Source organism: Salmo salar, chromosome 13 (genome assembly GCF_965601325.2).
Source record: "Salmo salar chromosome 13, fSalSal1, whole genome shotgun sequence".
NCBI lineage: Eukaryota > Metazoa > Chordata > Actinopteri > Salmoniformes > Salmonidae > Salmo > Salmo salar.
The window spans coordinates 76,494,347-76,516,458 of NC_138303.1; the positions used below are offsets into that span (position 1 = coordinate 76,494,347).

Below are 22,112 nucleotides of genomic sequence, written 5' to 3' on the forward strand. Positions count from 1 at the left end.
TCTATACATCGTTTGACATGTTTCTACAAACTGTAATGCAACTTTTTTGACTTTTCGTCTGGACTTTGTCTGCATTTGAAATAGTGAACTGAACGCGCAAACAAAAATGAGGTATTTGGACATAAATATGGACTTTATCGAAACAAAACAAACATTTATTGTGGAACTGGGATTCCTGGGAGTGCATTCTGATGAAGATCATCAAAGATAAGTGAATATTTATAATGCTATTTCTGACTTTTGTTGACTCCACAACATGGCGGGTATCTGTATGGCTTGTCAAATCAAAATAAAATAAAATGTATTTGTCACATACGCATGGTTAGCAGGTGTTAATGCAAGTATAGCGAAATGCTTGTGCTTCTAGTTCCGACCATGCAGCAATATCTAACAAGTAATCTACCAATTCCACAACAACTACCTTGTACACACAAGTGTAAAGGAATGAATACGAATATGTACATAAAAATACAAATGACTGATGGCCGAACGGCGTAGGCAAGATGTAATAAATGGTATGGAGTACAGTATATACATATGAGATGAGTATTGTAGGGTATGAAAACATATAAAGCGGCATTGTTTAAGGTGGCTAGTGATACATTACATCAGGATGGCTTAGAGTACAGTATATACATATGAGATGAGTAATGTAGGTTATGAAAACAAAGTGGCATTGTTTAAAGTGGCTAGTGATACATCTAATACATCAAGATGGCAAGATGCAGTAGATGGTATAGCGTACAGTATATACATATGAGATGAATAATGTAGGTTATGTAAACATTATCTAAAATAAATAATATAAAGTGGCAAGTGATAAATTGATTACATCAATTTTCCCATTATTAAAGTGGCTTGACTTGAGTCAGTATGTTGGCAGCAGCCACTCACTGTTAGTGATGGCTGTTTAACAGTCTGATGGCCTTGAGATAGAAGCTGTTTTTCAGTCTCTCGGTTCCAGCTTTGATGCACCTGTACTGACCTCGCCTTCTGGATGTTAGCGGGGTGAACAGGCAGTGGCTCGGTGGTTGCTGTCCTTGATCATCTTTTTGGCCTTCCTGTGACATCGGGTGGTGTAGGTGTCCTGGAGGGCAGGTAGTTTGCACCCGGTGATGCGTTGCGCAGACCTCACTACCCTCTGGAGAGCCTTCCGGTTATGGGCGGAGCAGCTGCCGTACCAGGTGGTGATACAGCCCGACAGGATGCTCTCGATTGTGCATCTGTAAAAGTTTGTGAGTGTTTATGGTGACAAGTCGAATTTCTTCAACCTCCTGAGGTTGAAGAGGCGCTGCTGCGCCTTCTTCACCACGCTGTCTGTGTGGGTGGACCATTTCAGTTTGTCCGTAATGTGTACGCCGAGGAACTTAAAACTCTCCACCCTCTCCACTACTGTCCCGTCAATGTAAATGGGGGGCTGCTCCCTCTGCTGTTTCCTGAAGTCCACGATCATCTCTTTTGTTTTGTTGACATTGAGTGCAAGGTTATTTTCCTGACACCACACTCCGAGGGCCCTCACCTCCTCCCTGTGGGCGTCTCGTCGTTGTTGGTAATCAAGCCTACCACTGTCTGCAAACTTGATGATTGAGTTGGATACGTGCATGGCCACGCAGTCGTGGGTGAACAGTTTTGGTGACTGAGCGCTGTACTCAGATTATTGCAAGGTGTGCTTTCGCCGTAAAGCTTTTTTGAAATCTGACACAGCGGTTGCATTAAGGAGAAGTTTATCTGTAATTCTACGCATAACTTTTTTTATCAATGTTTATGATGAGTATTTCTGTAAATTGATGTGCTCATTCACCGGAAGTTTTGGAGGCAAAACATTTCTGAACATTACACGCCAATGTAAAATTGGGTTTTTTGGATATAAATATTAACTTTATCGAGCAAAACATACATGTATTGTGTAACATGAAGTCCTATGAGTGCCATCTGATGAAGATCATCAAAGGTTAGTGATTAATTTTAGCTGTATTTCTGGTTTTTGTGACGCCTCTCCTTGCTTGGAAAATGGCTGTGTGGTTTTTCTTGTCTAGGTGCTGTCCTAACATAATCTAATGGTATGCTTTCGCCGGAAAGCCTTTTTGAAAATCGGACACTGTGGTTGGATTAACGAGAAGTTTATCTTTAAAATGGAGAATAATACTTGTATGTTTGAGAAATTTGAATTATGAGATTTTTGAATTTGGCGCCCTGCTATTTCACTGGCTGTTGGCGAGTGGCTAGCGTCCCACATACCCCAGAGAGGTTAACGACCATTCCACAGGTGCATGTTCATTAATTGTTTATGGTTCATTGAACAAGCATGGGAAACAGTGTTTAAACCCTTTACAATGAAGATCTGTGAAGTTACTTGGATTTTTACAAATTATCTTTGAAAGACAGGGTCCTGAAAAAGGGACGATTCTTTTTTCCCCTGAGTTTAGTAATTTATGTTCCATCCTAAATCCTGATATTACCAGGTTTGGACCACTAGATGGTGCTGTTCTATGTGTTATTAAGGAACCCAAATTCACAACAAAATACATTACATAGGATGAAGAAACAATACTCTGAGATCAAAATATATTTCAATAAAATAATGTTGCAAGAATGCTAATCGTATCTGTTTCTAACTACAGAATTTATTTTTAGAACAATCTGAGATGTTGGGTGTCATGGATTGCTGAAATGACATGGAACGACCCATGGGGACAATGGCGCCTAGCCTATATTTGAGATGGTTTACTTGCTATTGTTAAATCACCAGAAAGCTTTCCTGGCAGTGACTAAAACTATATGGAGTGACTGTGAATGAAATAATACATCTCACTGCAACACCATCAACATACTTCACCAACCAAATAGAATATCCCTTTAAAAGCTGTGTGTCATGTGCAGTTTGTGTGTAGCCTATCTATAGTGTGCAGATTATGTACATCAGGTTGTGGCTCCTGAATATTGATTTTGTAATTTAACTCCAGTCACTGGAAATTTCCCCAGAAGAAATTGAGATAGGCCAGCTTGTCCTTCAAAACAAAGAAACCATTCACCTGCAGGCTGCAGCTTGAGGACTATGAGTGTGTATGTGCACTCAAAACAAGACTGTCAGTATATAGGTTAAACCCTGGTTGAGTCCCCCTCAAGCAGGAGGTGGATACCTCACCTGTATATGACAGATTGTAGCTACTAGCTAAGCCATCAACATAGCAGGAGCCTGGCTGGTTATTTAGCTGACGTTATCATGTATGACGCCTGCAACAACCAAAAATACACAAGATAAGCCGGAGAGAGGGGAGCGTGTAACGTTACAGGTTACAACAAACATAAATAGGGTTTCGGCAAAAAGCGTTAGATTTTGTCAAACAACGTACCAACAACCCATTGATAACAATAAACAGCTAGCTGGCTAGGCAACTAACCACCGTGCTACTGTAGATATGTATAACTAAAAATATGTTTAACAGACCTAACTACGGTATCGAGGCTTGTTCTATATGTGTTAGCATGCTAACAGTAGAGTAGCTTTATGTCTAGCTAGCTAGTAAGCTAAAGTTAGCAAATGCGTACTTACGTGTTGGCTGTTGCAAACATGCCTTAGATAACTGGTCAAGAACTAACTTTACAAGGCTTACTTTCTCACCTTTTTCAGAGGACGAGACACCTTCTTCAGTAGCCACTGACTGTGCGGCTGGGATCAGCGTCTCGTCAGCAACACTAAAAAAGTACTTCAGGGTCACGGAATTTCGAAAATTCTCAAAATAAAAGTCCTACGTGTAATAGTAGAAAAAGTGTAATTAACCTGTATTTATTCATGATATATTTAAAAATTGTCTAAACATTAACAATGATTCATATTTGTTCATATTTAAGTAACATTAAATGTGAGTTTTAAAACATGTTTCACGGTCAAATAAATGCCCCATGTGCAATACACAAAATACTTATAGATAGAAAACTATTATAGGTGCCAAAGTAAAAGTGGGGTTGGGATTACTCACTAGGGTCTGTAGAATCTATATATGATCATTATTTAATGCCCAGCAACACTTTTTACTCCACCCACTCCATTCAATACACTGTAGGCCTATAGGTGATTAGTTACTTCAAAGACACAATGTAAACAATAATGGACTGGCATACCTGTTAACGACCTACATTAATCTAATGATCAGCCAGTTGCGCTTTTCACACATTTAAATCGTGCCAAAACATGCATTTGGCCTGACAAATAACGTCAAACGACTTAAAATTGAGCCATTTGACACTACGGTACAAATATTGCACTGTAAATGCAAAAACATCGATCGTGTGTCCATAAAACCAGGGTCCAGTCTAATCACTAGAATCCCTAGAAAACATTACAGCCAATCCCCTCTTCAAGCCCCTTTCTACAAGTAGCAGATGAGGTCCACCAAGGCCAGAACAGCAAGACTCGGTAACAGCACCTACGCGTAGGCTGTGAGGTCGGGGAACTCATGTCTAAATCATACTTCTGTACTGTCACTTTAACTCTGCTGACGGACTAATTTAGGACTATATCTAAATGCCAAAACAATGAATTAACTATATTAGCTTTCTATTTAGTTTACTGTATGAAATAAAACGCAATTCCACAGACTTGCACTCTTGTCTTGCCCTAGCAGTGAAAAGCTAACGTTAACTGCTTCAAAGAAACAATGGAAACATTAACTGACTGGCATAGCTACGTGTAAATTACCTACATTATAGTATTGATTATGAGCAGGTTGCAGACATTTAAATCAGCCCAAAGCCCGCATTAGGTGCCAAAACATGCACCAGGTCAAGCGTTTTAGCTAGACAAATATATATCAAAAAAATGTTTTCCGGCAGTATACTAGTAAGATCATAGTGCTATAGGTTAGTATCACCCCAATTATACCTATAGCCGATCAACGATTATCACGGAGGTTAACAGCGCTATTCTTCAACCCACCCTGGTCGCAATTCATCAAAAGGTTTGTATCTTGGACAGGGTTTTGGACTGAAAGCAGCAGAGATGTGGTTTCGTTTTTTTTTTTGGTGATTGTGTGACGTATTATTGCCTCGTAAAATAGCGATGTGATCACCAGGACAAGTTAGACTCTAGTGAGTAGACTGGACCATGGGTTTATGGACACACTATTGTTCGTTATTCCTGTACAGTGGCAGTGCAATGTGTTTGTGCAATACAACACGAATACAGTAAGACTTTCTTAAACATTACATTTCAAAATTGCATCTTTGAACAATAGCACGAGGAAATTAACATGAATCATACAATCAAAATGGTGATTTTTTTTTTTTAAATTGTTATGTTTTTTTACCAGTTGGCTGTGTTCTTTACATTCATTTACTCAATGCACTATTGCACTATTGTAAAGTGGTTGTTCCACTGGATATCATAAGGTGAATGCAACAATTTGTAAGTCGCTCTGGATAAGAGCGTCTGTTAAATGTAAATGTAGATTTTCCTCCAAAAGTTATAATTGTTTTACATAATTGTAACATTATGCTCTATGCAAAGCTGCAAAAAATATAGATGTTTTATCATACACAGAGTTTTAACGCAGACTTTTAAAGGCAAAAATCGAAAACCGGAAGTCTTGTGGCTGCCGGGACAAAATTAAATCAATCACATTTTCAAACGTTATCGGTCACATGTTTCTTAAACAACAGGTGCGGACTAGCAGTAAAATGCTTACTTATGGGCAGTTCCCAACAATGCGAAGAAAAAGAACATAGAGAAAGAACAGAAAAATAAATCACATTATAATAATAATAGATACAAAATGAGTAATGATAACTTGGCTATATAAAAGGGGTACAAGTACTGAGTCGATGTGAAGAGGTAATTGAGGTAGATATGTACATATAACTAGGAACAAAGGGACAGATCGTAAACCGTAGCAGCAGCGAATGTGATGAGTCAAAAAAGTTAGTGCAAAAAGGGTCAATGCAGATAATACGTGTCGCTATTTGGTTAACTATTTAATAGCCTTATGGCTTGGGGGTAGAAGCTGTTCAGGGTCCTGTTGGTTCCAGACTTGGTCCATCGGTACCACTTGCCGTGCCGTAGCAGAGAGAACAGTCTATGACTTGGGTGGCTGGGGTCTTTGACAATTTTATAGGGCCTTCCTCTGACACCCCCTGGTATTTAGGTCCTGGAGGGCAGGGACCTCAGCCCCAGTGATATATTGGGCCATCCGCACTACCAGATGCCAAGCAGTTGGCATTCCAAATAGTCTTGCAGCCAGTCAAGATGCTCTCAAAGCTGCAGCTGTAGAACCTTTTGAGGATCTGAGGGCCCATGCCAAAACTTTTCAACCTCCTGAGGTGGAAGAGGCCTTGTCGTGCCCTCTTCATAACTGTGTTGGGTATGTTTGGACCATGATAGATTCTTAGGGATGTGGACACAGAGGAATTTGAAGCTCTCAACCCGCTCCACTACAGCCCCGTCGATGTTTCCTGTAGTCAAAGATCAGCTCCTTTTTCTTGCTGATGTTGAGGGAGAGGTTGTCCTGACACCACACTGCCAGGTGTCTGACCTCCTCCCTATAGGCTGTCTCATCGTCGTTGTTGGCACACTTAATGTCGTGCTCGGCCACGCAGTCGTGGGTGAACAGGGAGTACAGGAGGGGACTAAGTACGCAGCCGAGGGGCCCCCATGTTGAGGATCAGCATGGTGGATGTGTTCATGTGTTGTTGTCTACCCTCACCACCTGCACAGGAGGAGTTCAGTCCCAGGGTCCTTACCTTAGTGTGAGCTTGGAGGGCACTATGGTGTTGAACGTTGAGCTGTAGTGAATGAACAGCATTCTCATTTGTCCAAGTGGGAAAGGGCAGTGTGGAGTCAGAGATTGTGTCGTCTATGGATCTGTTGGAGCGGTATGCGAATTGGAGTGGGTCCAGGGTGTCTGGGAAGACAGTATTAATGTGAGCCATGACCAGCCTTTCAAAGCATTTAATGATTACAGTGCTACAGGGCGATAGTCATTTAGACAGGTTACCTTGGTGTTTTTTGGCACAGGGACTATGGTGGTCTGCTTGAAACATGTATGTATTACAGACTGGATCAGGGAGAGGTTGAAAATGCCAGCTGGTCAGCCCATGCTCTAAGTACCTGTCCTGGTAATCCGTCTGCGGCCTTGGGAATGTTAATCTGTTTAAAGGTTTTACTCGCATCAGCTACGGAGAGCTTGATCACACAGTCGTCTGGAACAGCTGGTGCTCTCACGCATGGTTCAATGTTGCTTGCCTCGAAGCGAGCATAGAAAGCATTTTGCTTGTCTGGTAGGCTCACGTCACTAGGCAGCTTGTGGCTGGGTTTCCCTTTGTAATCCGTGACAGTTTGCAAGCTCTGCCACATTCTATTATTTATTAATGAAGCCGGTGACTGTGGTAAACTCATCAATGCTATCTGATGAGTTCCGGGAAATACATTTGTCTGTGATAGCGAAACAGTCTTGTAGCTTGGCATTCACTTCATCGGACCACTTCCGCATTGAGCGCGTCACTGGTACTTGCTGTTTGAGTTTTTGCTTGTAAGCAGGAATCAGTAGGATAGAGTTATGGTCAGATTTTCCAAATGGAGGGCGAGGGAGAGCTTTGTATGCGTCTCGGTGTGTGGAGTAAAGCTGATCGGATTTCAGTTTTCCTGCATTATGTGGCTGGGAATTGTCAGGAGGTGGAGAATTGGAATGGTGCCCCTAGCGGTTGGAGTGCAGTAACATTCACGTCATTCATTGTACTGTGTATATTTTTCCCCTGACCCTAAATGCATTCATCCATTCCAATTCCTCAGTCAGCATACCAACAATGTGGAATATTTGGTTATATATGAGAGAGATGCATATTGAAGCTAGATGAACTTTATTATTAGGCGTATGATAAGACACAGATCACTGCCAAGAAGCAGAGGAAGAGATGACATCCTGGCCAAATGTGGTCACAAAAATGTGATAAGTGCCAAGTTGTTGCACTGATGAATGACACAGATGAGCTTGGTTTCAATGACAGATCAGCAACTGATCCCAGGTCTGGGTCTCCATCCACATGTTTTCAGTTTAGGAAACTGGAGCTATTAGGTAGGTTGCTTGGTTCATTTCATGGTAGTACTGCATTCGGCAACTTGAAACATTGGCACATTGTTTGCATAACATTATTAACGACCACAGAGACTGATTGTTTTATACAGTCTAAGACAAACTGTATTTGTACCTTCATATAAAAACAAAAAATATACATGACTTACTATTAGCACAATACATCATAGCATTACAACAAATAATGCAATATGTATGTTAAAGCAATATATTACTCTTGTAAACTTAATAGTAGGGCACTGGTCTAGCTGTGCATTGTTTTTCAACTTTCCCATGACATGAGCAGCCTAGACAACATTGGCCAGCTATGGAATCTGCAAAAGACATTCACCAGCCAGGGGAGAAACTTCAATAAGGTGCCTGGAACGTTCATAAAGTCAAATTTTGCCTTAAATGCTGAAATAAATAAAATGGGATTATTTTAACCCCAAACTATTCCTGCAATTGAATCTTAAAAGATTGAAGCCTCTATCTGTGACAGGCTTCATAAAATCAACAAAATCCAATCAATTGACATCCATCAGTAAGAAAGTGGCAACTCTTAACACTTTTTGTCAATTACTCAACCTAGTCCTAGAATCACATTTAAACAGAGGGAAAAGACGGTCACATTATCTAAGTCAAAACTCAAACTGTGTCAGAGACATCACATCAATAGCACAAAACAAGTACGAATCAAGACTTCATCTTGATCTACCTGACTTACCTTATTGTTTGTTCTGTTTTAAAGCATTAATGAGCCTATACTGGATAACCCCAGCCGTCTGGACATACAGTATTGTGTTGTTGTAATTGTATTACCTTCTGAAAACTATCAAAGTAATGGATTCACATACATGTTTGACAACAGAAATACAGGTGCTGTACAAACAGTAAATTGCACATAATCCCTCTAAAACTAGAACTTGTAGCCTATTCTATGGAAATGTAATAAAAATGGACATATCATTATGACATCTGAAAATCTAATACATATTCACTAAATAACTAAAGAACAACATGGGGAACAAGAACGAAAACAGAACCCATGGGGGATGTGTCAATACTGTCACTGCAGTCAGAAATATTGTGTGGTTTCCTAGTTTAAACTCCATGTAAGTGTAAGTGAAACAGTTGCCCTTAAGAAAAGGCACTTAAGCTGAATTTGTTTAAATCAGTAGAAATATCATGCCATATAAAATTATCTATGAAACTTGTGTGACTAATCTATGTCATGCTGCAAAAGAAGATACAATTTTTGAATAATGGCAAATATCAGATACTTTACATTTATCATAAAAAATCTGCTAAATTGACAATAGCTTTTTAAGTGTAAATTACCTTTAGCAGCAAATGTCAATGTTCCATCTGCTATAGAAACCCCTTCAGAGACATACATTCTGGGGCAGTAGGGTCACCACCAGGAATTTTTCTTACAAAAAGAAGATGCATAATTTAACTGCAAGATAAACATTTCCAGTAAACAAAAAGCTATATCTTGGATCTCTCATGAGGCAACTGAAGTAAAATAACTTTATCCCATGCCCCTTTAACCTATTTGATTTTAAACTCTCTAATTGACTGGGTCTCTCAAACTGGAATAGTAAAAAGAGAATGACTTTCCAAAGCGTTGCTGATCACAGACAGTATAGCAAAGAACATCTACATTTACTCGTCTCTCTAAACTAGAACTTGTAACGGTTTATGGGAGAGTAAGTGACAGAAATACCAGCATCAGTAACAAAAATAGACATTACTCTACATGTAGTTATATACAGTACATGAGAAATATTTCATCAGCTTGCTAAATTGCATCCAGTTAATTTGTGAAGGCTTTCTCGCGCGACCATCAAAGTGGCTAACACAGAAACGCAAAGCATAGAAAACATAATAGCATAAGTAGGAATTAAGCCAAAGGGACAGACAACACTGTAATCACAATATGAGATTAACTTGACCCTTTTCTGAGAAACTTGATGGTCCACAAACTTGGATGAGCACAAAAACTCCCAGAGTTTAACACAATAAAACAGCCAATGAGAGCCTAGGTTAATGCTGTTTATAAAAAAAGAAACAGAAAGAAAAAAAACATTGGCCACAACTATTCAATAAGGAAAAAGAACAACAACTGTCCGACTCGCTCCTTTCTATAAACTCAGCACTTCATAGGTTTCAGTTCTTGAAAAGGGGGAATAACATTGACAACCCTTTTTCTCTCTCAACCTGAGGGACCAGGAAGGAGATCAGTCAGCCTATTACGACTCAAGTCCACCTCACAACAAAAAACACTGCGACAGACAGGAAGGGAGAGACTTCTGTCTTCCCCCTGCTTTACCACCATGTGATCTTGAACTCGTAGATTGGCCTCTTGCAGTAGTAGTGGTTGATGAGGTGTTTGTCGCAGACGCCGATGCATTGCTGGTCGGCAGTGATGCCGCGCTCCGCCAGGTCGCTGACAATGCAGTGGAGCAAGTCGTAAACATCCGCCACCGCCTCCCAGGGCCCGAACGACACGTCCACCTCACAGTGGTGTTCGAACAGTTTGGCCTCGCTCGCCGTGCGCTCGAAGCGCAGTGAGTTGAAGAGTGGCCGCTCGTACGGCGTGATGGGCATCTCCTCCTTGTACACGCAGATCTTCAGCTTGGCGAAGCGCGCCTTCCTCTGCATGGCCCTCAGCTTGGCGATCTCCACGATGCGCTCCAGATTATCTGGAAACAATACAAGGGATAACTTAGTCCATTCCAGTCCAAGCTTTTCCAAAATAGTTAATTGACACATTTCCATTTACTTCACACATTCCTACTTTATTATAGTCAATGCCACTTAAAAGGCCCAATGCAGACGTTTTTATCTCAACATCAAGTAATTTCTAGGTTCCAATCAAAAAGAAACAAAAATAGCTTTTACCCAAAAAACGATTTCTCAAGCAATAATTTTGCTAGGACTGTCTGGGAGTGGTCTGAGTGAGGGACTAATTGGAGTGGCCTAATGGGAGAGATACGTAACCTGAAAACTAGCTGTTATTGGTAGAGGTTTGAACGCTTTTTGTTATTAACTTATAGCGCTTGGTGATGTCATCAGGTAAGCAAAAACCCCACCCATGTAAAACCTGCTGATTAGAAGGTCCTTTGTAAATTGTACACTACATGCCCAAAAGTATGTGTACACCTGCTCGACAAACATCTCATTCCAAAGTCATGGGCATTAACATGGAGTTGGTCCCCCCTTTGCTGCTATAACAGCCTCTACTCTTCTGGGAAGGCTTTCCACTAGATCAGGTATTCCCAAACTGGGGTACGCGCAATGCAGTCAGGGGTACGACAAATAAAAATGAAGTTTTTTTTTCTCGCCTGAGTAGCCTTGTTTCACTGTCAAAAATAAAATGAAACAATCTAGTGTTCAGCGAAATAACAACACAATGTCAAATACAGGTAGCCTAGTCAAATAATTAACATTCAACCACATTACTCTCTCACGGGAAACCTTCACTCTAGCGCAGACATTTAGAAAGGAAACATGACAATTTGAAAAATAAGCCACAGGAGTTTTTTGAGCGAGAACGAAGACGACTTTCAAGTAGTAAGACGTATAAAAGCAACAGACACCATTAATAAGAAGGGGCTAGAAGCGTCTTATATGGTGAGCTACCTAGTGGCTGGGACAGTCAAGCACCATACTGTTGTGGAGGACTTCATTCTTCCTGCTGCCGCGGATATGGCTGGGACAATGCTGGGGGGAAAGGCCAAAAAAAACTATACAGACAATGACTTCATCAAACAACACTTTCACGGCGCATCAGTGACATGGCAGGAGATGTTTTGAAACAATTACTGCTTCGCATACAAGCCAGTGAATTATATGCGTTACAGCTGGATGAGTCAACAGACGTGGCGGGCCTGGCACAGCTCCTGGTATATGTCCGTTACGTTTACGTGGGGTCAATTAAGGAAGACATCCTCTTCTGCAAACCACTGGAAACCAGGACAACATGAGAGGATATTTTTAAAGTACTGGACAGCTTTGTGACATCAAATGGACTTTGGTGGTCAAGATGTGTTGGTATCTGTACTGATGGCACAAAAGCCATGACGGGGAGACATAGTGTAGCGGTAACGCATGTGCAAGCAGTTGCTCTTGACACCACTTGGGTACACTGCAGCATCCACCGAGAGGCTCTTGCTGCCAAGGGAATGCCTGACGGCTTGAAAGACGTTTTGGACACTACAGTGAAAATGGTTAGGCCCCTGAACTCTCATGTATTTTCTGCATTATGCAATGATATGGGCAGCGACCATGTAACGCTTTTACAACATACAGAAGTGCTGGTTATCAAGGGGCAAAGTATTGACACGTTCTTTTGAATTGAGAGACGAGCTTAAAGTTTTCTTCGCTGACCATTTTCACTTGTCTGACTGCTTGCATGATGACGAGTTTCTCACACGACTGGCCTTTCTGGGTGATGTTTTTTCTCGCCTGAATGATCTGAATCTAGACTTACAGGGACTCTGAAACTATATTCAATGTGTGGGACAAAATTAAGGCTATGATTAAGAATTTGGAGCTCTTTTCTGTCTGCATTAACAAGGACAACACACAGGTCTTTCCATCATTGTATGATTTTTTTGGTGTGCAAATGAACTCAAGCTAACGGACAATGTCAAATGTGATATAGCGAAGCACCTGTGTGAGCTGGGTGCGCAATTACACAGGTACTTTACCGAAACGGACGACACAAACAACTGAATTCGTTATCCCTTTCATGCCCTGCCTCCAGTCCACTTACCAATATCTGAACAAGAGAGCCTCATCGAAATTTCAACAAGCGGTTCTGTGAAAATTTAATCAGAAGCCACTGTCAGATTTCTGGATAGGGCTGCGCTCAGAGTTTCTTTCCTTGGCGACTCGCGCTGTTAAGACACTGATGCCCTTTGCAACCACGTACCTATGTGAGAGTGGATTCCCGGCCCTCACTAGCATGAAAACTAAGTACAGGCACAGACTGTGTGGAAAATGATTTAAGACTGAGACTCTCTCCAATACAACCCAACATTGCAGAGTAGAGGTCGACCGATTATGATTTTAACACCGATACCGATTATTGGAGGACCAAAAAAGCCGATACGGATTAAAATCGGCCAATTATTTTTGTATTTTTTTATTTGTAATAATGACAATTACAATACCGAATGAACACTTATTTTAACTTAATATAATACATCAATAAAATCAATTTAGCCTCAAATAAATAATGAAACATGTTCAATTTGGTTTACATAATGCAAAAACAAAGTGTTGGAGAAGAAAGTAAAAGTGCAATATGTGCCATGTAAAAAAGCTAACATTTAAGTTTCTTGCTCAGAACATGAGAACATATGAAAGCTGGTGGTTCCTTTTAACATGAGTCTTCAATATTCCCAGATAAGTTTTAGGTTGTAGTTATTATAGGAATTATAGGACTTTTTCTCTCTATACAATTTGTATTTCATATACCTTTGACTTTTGGATGTTCTTATAGGCACTTTAGTATTGCCAGTGTAACAGTATAGCTTCCGTCCCTCTCCTCGCTCCTACCTGGGCTCGAACCAGGAACACATCGACAACAACCACCCTCGAAGCAGCGTTACCCATGCAGAGCAAGGAGAACAACTACTCCAAGTCTCAGAGCGAGTGACGTTTGAAACGCTATTAGGGCGCACCCCGCTAACTAGCTAGCCATTTCACATCGGTTACACCAGCCAAATCTTGGGAGTTGATAGGCTTGAAGTCATAAACAGCACAATGCTTGAAGCATTGCGAAGAGCTGCTGGCAAACGCATGAAAGTGCTGTTTGAATGAATGCTTACGAGCATGCTGGTGCCTACCATCGCTCAGTCAGACTGCTCTATCAAATCATAGGCTTAATAATAACACAATAACACACAGAAATACGAGCCTTTGGTCATTAAAATGGTAGAATCCGGAAACTATCATTTCGAAAACAAAACGTTTATTCTTTCAGTGAAATACGGAACCGTTCCGTATTTTATCTAACGGATGGTATCCCTAAGTCTAAATATTGCTGTTACATTGTACAACCTTCAATGTTGTCATAATTAATTACGGCCATTGTTAGGAATAAATGGACTTCACACAGTTTGCAATGAGCCAGGTGGCCCAAACTGCTGCATATACCCTGACTGCTTGCACGGAACGCAGGAGAAGTGACACAATTTCCCTAGTTATAAAAAATTCATGTTAGCAGGCAATATTAACTAAATTTGCAGGTTTAAAAATATATACTTGTGTATTGATTTTAAAGAAAGGCATTGATGTTTAGGTACATTGGTGCAACGACAATGCTTTTTTCGCAAATGCGCTTGTTAAATCATCACCCGTTTGTCGAAGCAGGCTGTGATTCAATGAGAAATTAACAGGCACCGCATCGATGACATGCAACGCAGGACACGCTAGATAAACTAGTAATATCATCAACCATGTGTAGTTAACTAGTGATTATGTTAAGATTGATTGTTTTTTATAAGATAAGTTTAATGCTAGCTAGCAACTTACCTTGGCTTCTTGCTGCCCTCGCGTAACAGGTAGTCAGCCTGCCACGTGGAGTGCAATGTAAGGCAGGTGGTTAGAGCGTTGGACTAGTAACCGGAAGGTTGCAAAAACGAATCCCCGAGCTGACAAGGTACAAATCTGTCGTTCTGCCCCTGAACAAGGCAGTTAACCCACGGTTCCTAGGCCGTCATTGAAAATAAGAATGTGTTCTTAACTGACTTGCCTAGTTAAATAAAGGTGTATTAAAAAAAACTAATTTGGCAAATCGGTGTCCAAAAATACCGATTACCGATTGTTATGAAAACGTGAAATCGGCCCTAATTAAATCGGCCATTCCGATTAATCGGTCGATCTCTATTGCAGAGTTATGTGCATCCTTTCAAGCACACCCTTCTCATTAACCTGTGGTGAGTTATTCACCATTTTTGATGAACAAATAAGGTTTTATATGTAAGATGGCTAAATAAAGAGCAAAAATATTGATTATTATTATATTATTTGTGCCCTGGTCCTATAAGAGCTCTTTGTCACTTCCCATGAGCCGGGTTGTGACAAAAACACTCATTGTCATTGTAACGCTGTAGCGTTAAGATTTCCCTTCACTGGAACTAAGGGGCTGAACCCGAACCATGAAAAACATCCCCAGACCATTATTCCTCTTCCACCAAACTTTACAGTTGGCACTATGTATTCGGGCAGGTAGCGGTTCTCCTGGCATCCGCCAAATCCAGATTCGTCCGTTGGACTGCCAGATGGTGAAGCGTGATTCATCACTCTAGAGAACGCATTTCCACTGCTCCAGAGTCCAGGCGGCGAGCTTTACACCAATCCAGCCGACGCTTGGTACGGTGATCTTAGGCTTGTGTGTGGCTGCTCGACCATGGAAACCCATTTCTTGGAACTCCCGACGAACAGTTATTGTGGTTACATTGCTTCCAGAGGCAATTTGGAACTCGGTAGTGAGTTGTGCTCTCGCTCTCTGGCATCATCACGATGGCAGAGAGTGGGCGCCCATAGCCCCATTCATGCAATTAGTCTGGTAGGACGAGGCTCAAAGAGAAAGAGCGATAGATAGGAATTGAAAGAAAGAGAGAGAGAGGCATCAGCGTAGGATTAATCACATGCTAGTCTCTCATCTGCCTGTCTGCCTGCTTCTATCTCTGCCTAACCCAGCCCCTGGTGGGAGACACATTGTCTGTTTCAAAGGCAGTATTTCACAAATTTCCTGTTTGAAAAAGCTAAGATGGGGATGAAAAGATGGATAATAGTTTCTATGAACCACTTGGGTGTAGTGAGTTTTTGGTGCTTCCTATTACACCCATAAAAATGCATTATAACATTTGCTAAGCATTCATAAAAGCATATGAATTCATAACTGCATAGAACATATTCTAGGGTGTCCACCCACTCTGGGCAGAGCGCTTTGGTGATGACATTTCACTTCCTTATGTTATAAAATACATTTTACCAAGACAAATTCATTCTGAATCATTCAGTGGGGTCTTTCTCTAACATACACTACATGGCTAAAAGTATGTGGACACCTGCTCGTTGAACATCTCATTCCAAAATTATGGGCATTAATATGGAGTTGGTCCCCCCTTGGCTGCTATACCAGCCTCCACTCTTCTCGGAAGGCTTTCCACGAGATGTTGGAACATTCAGCCACAAGAGCATTAATGGGTTTGAAGTCAGGGCTCTGTGCAGACCAGTCAAGTTCTTCCACACCAATCTCGACAAACCATTTCTGTATGGACCTTGCTTTGTACATGGGGCAGTGTCATGCTGCAACAGGAAAGGGCCTTCCCCAACCTGTTACCACAAAGTTGGAAGCACAGAATCATCTAGAATGTCATTGTACATTGTAGCGTTAAGATTTCCCTTCACTGGAACTAAGGGGCCGAGCCCGAACCATGAAAAACAGCCATTATTCCTCTTCCACCAAACTTTACAGTTGGCACTATGCATTCGTGCAGGTAGCGTTCTCCTGAGTGGTGCAAACGAGGACAGACGATTTTTATGCGCTTCAGCATTCGGCGGTCCCGTTCTGTGAGCTTGTGTGGCCTATCACTTCGCAGCTGAGCCTTTGTGGCTCCTAGACGTTTCCACTTCACAATGTCAGCACTAAAAGTTGACAGAGGCAGCTCTAGCAGGACAGAAATTTGACGAACTGACTTGTTGGAAAGGTAGCATTCTATGACGATGCCACGTTGAAAGTCACTGGGCTCATCAGTACAGACTAATGTTTGTCTATGGAGATTGCATGGCTGTGTGCTCAATTATATACATCTGTCAGCAACAGGTGTGGCTGAAATAGCTGAATCCACTCATTTGAAGGGGTGTCCACATACTTTTAGCCATGTAGTGCATTTTCAACCAGCAACTATCAGGAAGTAACACTGATCACATTTTTTGACATTTTTAAAGTGTTCGTTTCCTCAGCTGTTGTCCAATATGATACAACACAGGAAAAACGACTTTTGACTGCACTGGGGCTTTACGCATAAGCAACCATATGCAATAGGGTTAGCGGGTGAAAGTAGAGTGCCAGTTACCCTTGTAGTAGGGCAGGAGGTCAAGGAAGGCCTGGCGGACTTTCTCTCCTGTGAGTGGCTGAGTGTCCTCCAAGCTGTCTAACAGTGGACCAATAGCATAGTACAGGGCCTCCCTGTGTACCGCCATCACATGATCCCTCTGAGGTAGCTCGCCCTCGCGCAGGAAGTTCAGGATGTCCCTATACAAGTAACATGCAAACACACACGGTTTTGAGTTGAAATTGCATCCACCATCCTTCATCTGTTCATTCAACCTTGTCTAGACATGGATAGCACACCTTGCCATTTTGTCAGTCAACCTGTTAATGGTGCTTTCATGTCAAAAGTGTTATAGAATAAGGGTCTGGCATGCTCACTCACTATTATTAACATGTAATAAGCATGTTTTGCTGCAGGCTATTTGAAGAGTGCTCACCTGAAATATGCCCCATCCCGGTCAATGAAGAAGCGACCTTCAGCATCACGTGGGATGTGATGGCGTCCACTGAACATGGCGGCGAGCATGGTGTCTTCATAACGCCGTAATGTGGACAGACGGGTGGTGAAGTAGGTGCCACCCACATTGAGAGAAATTACCTCAGGAAACTACGAGTGATTGGAAAAAATCAGGACAGTGCATTATCCATTTTGTAAGGTCTGTGCATAAAATACAGTAAATTTTATTTTGGTTTAAAAACAAAAGGTGGATACCATAATTTTTTTTTTTTTATTACTTTTATATATCAGACCAATTTTACTAAACATTTTACAATGTGACAAGTGCAAATACAGAACTCATCAACAATAAATAACTACTGTCATTGTCTTTTGTTTTCTTCGATCACCTCTAATCTTGGGGCTCCAGATGCGCAAACCAGATGGGATGGCATATCGCTGCAGAATGCTGTGGTCACCATGGTGGTTAAGTGTGCCTTGAATCCTAAATAAATCACTGACTGTCACCAGCAAAGCACCCCCACACAATCACACATCCTGCTCCATTCTTCACGGTGGGAACCACACATGCGAAGAACATCCGTTCACCTACTCTGCGTCTCACAAAGATACAGCGGTTGGAACCAAAAATCTCAAATTTGGACTCATCAGACCAAAAGGACAGATTTCCACTGGTCTAATGTCCATTGCTCGTGTTTCTTTACCCAAGGAAGTCTCTTCTTATTATTGGTGTCCTTTAGTGGTGGTTTCTTTGCAGCATTTCGACCATGAAGGCCTGATTCACACAGTCTCCTCTGAACAGTTGATGTTGAGATGTGTCTGTTACTTGAACTCTGTGAAGCATTTATTTGGGCTGCAATTTCTGAGGCTGGCAAATCTAATGAACGTATCCGCTGCAGCAGAGGTAACTCTGGGTCTTCCTTTCCTGTGACAGTCCTCATGAGAACCAGTTTCATCATAGCGCTTGATGGTTTTTGCGACTGCACTTGAAGAAACTTTCAAAGTTCTTGAAATGTTCCGGATTGACTGACCTTCATGTCTTAAAGTAATGATGGACTGTCATTTCTCTTTGCTCATTTGAGCTGTTATTGCCATAATATGGACTTGGTCTTTTACCAAATAGGGCTATCTTCTGCATACAACCCCTACCTTGTCACAACTAATTGTCTCAAATGCATTAAGAAGCAAAGAGATTCCACAAATTAACTTTTAAGAAGGCACACCTGTTAATTGAAATGCATTCCAGGTGACTACCTTATGAAGCTGGTTGAGGGAATGCCAAGAGTGTGCAAAGCTGTCATCAAGGCAAAGGATGGCTACTTTGAAGAAACTCAAATGTAAAATATATTTGTATTTGTTTATTATTTTTATTTAACTAGGCAAGTCAGTTAAGAACAAATTCTTATTTACAATGACGTCTTACCCCGGCCAAACCCTCCCTTAACCCGGACGACGCTGGGCCAATTGTGCGCCGCCCTATGGGACTCCAGATCACGGCCAGTTGTGATACAGCCCGGGATCGAACCCGGGTCTGTAGGGATGCCTCTAGCACTGCCTTAGACCACTGTTTAAAACTATTTGGTTACTACATGATTCCATGTGTTAATTCATAGTTTTGATGTCTTCACTATTAGTCTACAATGTAGAATATAGTAAAAATACAATAGTAAAAATAAAGAAATACCCTTCAATGAGTAGGTGTGTCCAAACAAATAAAACCCACAACTGTTGTTTACTTGATAGCTATTTGTGTAGGTAGCTATCTCAAATAAATGTGTTATTAACAAGATAAAAATGTATTAAAAGACTTAAAAGCAATACAAATAAAGTTATCCAGTAGGCATCTACATATCGTAATTTCCGGACTATAAGCCGCAACTTTTTTCCCACGCTTTGAACATCGCGGCTTAAACAATGACGCGGATAATATCTGGATTTTTCCGGCTTTCAATTTTTTTTCTACAAAAAAACACATTCTGTGACGTGCTCAGTTTTTTGGCGGCATGAGGCTTTCATTAGACCAATGAAATTGCCGAACGGGTTAAGGTCAAACATCTTTTTTGTTTACTGTTTAGATTAAATCGAGCGCTCTCAAACTTCCCATCATTCTGATTACGGTAGTCATTTTGTCACCCTGATTCCTGGGGGCACAACAAAATATTTGCAGCCACTCGACAACAGTGTAAATCGTGCATTTAAGGTAGCGCTCCGTGTTCAGCGGGAGGCTTGGATGACAAGTGGGGAGAAATCCTTCACTAAAACGGGCCGCATGCGAAAAGCAACTTATGGTCAAGTCTGCCAGTGGGTCCTGACAGCGTGGAGCATTGTCAAAAACTCCACCATCATCAACGGGTTTCGAAAGGCTAGACTGCTGCGTGTTGAAGAGGGCTCAGCGGGGGATTTGCCTCCGGGTGAAAGTGACGAGAGCGACAATGAAAACGATCCAATATCGGATGAAGCAATTCTGAGGCTATTCAACTCCGACACCGAAGGAGATGGTTTCAGTGCACAGGAGGAGGAAGATGGTGACCAATGACTTTCTTGGTAGGCTACTGTTTACTGCTAATTTTTAATTTTTTGTTACAAGCCGTGTTTCGTTAAAGCCTATTTATTTTTGTTACAAGCCGTGTTTCGTTAAAGCCTGTGTAAAATGAATTTGTTTCAATGTACCGGTAGGCACCTGCGGCTTATAGACATGTGCGGCTTATTTATGTTAAAAATATATTTATTTTTTTTATTCAGTGGGTGCGGCTTATATTCAGGTGCGCTTAATAGTCCGGAAATTACGGTATATATTTAAGCAATAAGGCACAAGCGAGGGGGTGTGGTATATGGCCAATATACCACGGCTAAGGGAGGTTCTTATGCACGACGCATCGTGGAGTGCCTGGACACAGCCCTTCGCCATGGTATCAGCAATAAGAGGATGGGATTACTGCTAAGGATATCATAATCATAAGGCAGATATTGACCGGACATATTGGGCCCATCATCAAAAGTGACAGTCATTAGACATGACACTGTAGGCAAGGGTTTCCCTTTACACGATTAAAGATCAATCCCAGTAAGGGGCTGTCACAGAAAATAAGAGCCAATTGGGCTATCTCTCTGTGTGGGTGGTGAACCAATCATGGTAAAGACCACACCGGAAGAAAAATACATGGGCAGCGTTCAGTACGTTTTTACGTTCTGGAACGTTCAACTGAACGGAAACAGTGCTGTACTGAAGACCAGTTGAAAAACAGGGCAGGGTTGTGGAACGCTGTCAGCATGGCCACTGGCCTTTACATAAGTAACTCATTGCTTCAAGCCACACCTCACCACACATCAAACGGTAGCAAACGTATCTCAAAGTCTGTTCAAGAACGTACAATAATGTTTTGGGGAAACGTGTCGTTCAGTACAAACCGTTCCGCAACGTAGCAAGCGTTCAAACGAACTGGACGTACTTACGTTGCCTGTGGAGACGGATCCATATAATTTACAGTTTCTTTCTGATCTATCTAAAAACAATGCTGAATTGTACAGAAAAGGTGCAAAGATAATGAGATTCTCAGAGATAGCGACGTTTATATAGCCATTGAACTCACATCCTAATTAAGCAGCTTTAGTCACAAAGGTCCCTGGATAAACAACAACAAACGCCCATCTCCTCACCTCTGGAGATGGCGATGCGTTTAACGTGGTGCTGAGAGACTTGCCCAGATTTAGGTTCGGTGCGGGAGTGGATGGCTTTCGGAAATCACCCTTCACAGAGCCTGCACTAGACATTGCATCGCCTGGTTTATCAGCCTCACTAGCGGCCGAAATAAACACCATTACTCTCGACTGAGGGAGTGCTCGCCTCTCCTGAGCAGTGGCGGTTCTAGACCATTTCAACTGGGGGGGCCAAGCTGGGGCCAGTTACATTAGACGTTATTGTTATCATATCGTTTTGCACGTGGTACGATATTGTTGTGTTCCGCCTAAAGCTGTCCCTCTAGAAAATGTGTGGGTTAAATTAGTGTTCCTCGTTGCCACTGTCTAATAAGGGATGTAAAAAAAGAACTATAGCAAAAATTAGTTATGTAAAAATGATTTCATACTCCACATTTAGGGGGGCCTAAAGGGGGTCCAAAATTGTTGTCACAGGGGCACTGCCCCCCGCCCCGCTAGTGCTCCTGAGCGAACCCTCTTAACCGTGAAGGAGCCACGGGTAAAGGGCTGGACATGTTGAAAGAGACCGGCAGTCGTTCTCCATTGGAAGCCTCGTCAGATCCATACTGCTGCATGCACACACACAAGGTCTGTGGGTGGCCAGTGCATCCGGTGAACTCAAATCAATCACCAAGGTTAAAGCACAATCCACGTTTGATTGTAAGGGATGGCAGGACAACGCTGTAATCAACCTAGGGGTGGTACGTGTCAGCTGATAGGGACATGTACAGTATGATATGAGATAATAGTCCCCTTTACCTACTTTGCGTGTACTTCCATTAACGCCCTCTGTCTGACATATTGCAATAAGGCAGCT

The 22,112-nt window shown here is 41.8% G+C and overlaps 2 protein-coding genes across 3 annotated transcripts in view; both read right to left on the reverse strand.

Annotated features, from left to right (window-relative positions):
* Positions 1 to 3,733, reverse strand: part of LOC106567664 (rab5 GDP/GTP exchange factor) — a 43,389-nt gene extending 39,656 nt beyond the window's left edge. Inside the window, exon 1 of one of the 2 annotated variants that reach the window (XM_045693535.2) lies at positions 3,623 to 3,733. The gene's annotated coding sequence lies outside the window, so the exon portion shown is untranslated. The remainder of the gene's footprint in view (positions 1 to 3,622) is intronic. The other variant, XM_045693537.2, reaches the window with a different exon arrangement.
* Positions 3,734 to 7,834: 4,101 nt separating this feature from the next.
* Positions 7,835 to 21,719, reverse strand: LOC106567663 (BTB/POZ domain-containing protein KCTD7). Its single transcript, XM_014137212.3, has 4 exons — positions 21,257 to 21,719; positions 17,580 to 17,749; positions 17,165 to 17,343; positions 7,835 to 10,771 (listed from the first exon to the last, which is right to left on the reverse strand). Exons 1-4 carry the CDS (start codon positions 21,416 to 21,418, stop codon positions 10,395 to 10,397), a joined length of 888 nt encoding a protein of 295 aa, XP_013992687.2. The 5' UTR covers positions 21,419 to 21,719; the 3' UTR covers positions 7,835 to 10,394.
* Positions 21,720 to 22,112: the final 393 nt, after the last annotated feature.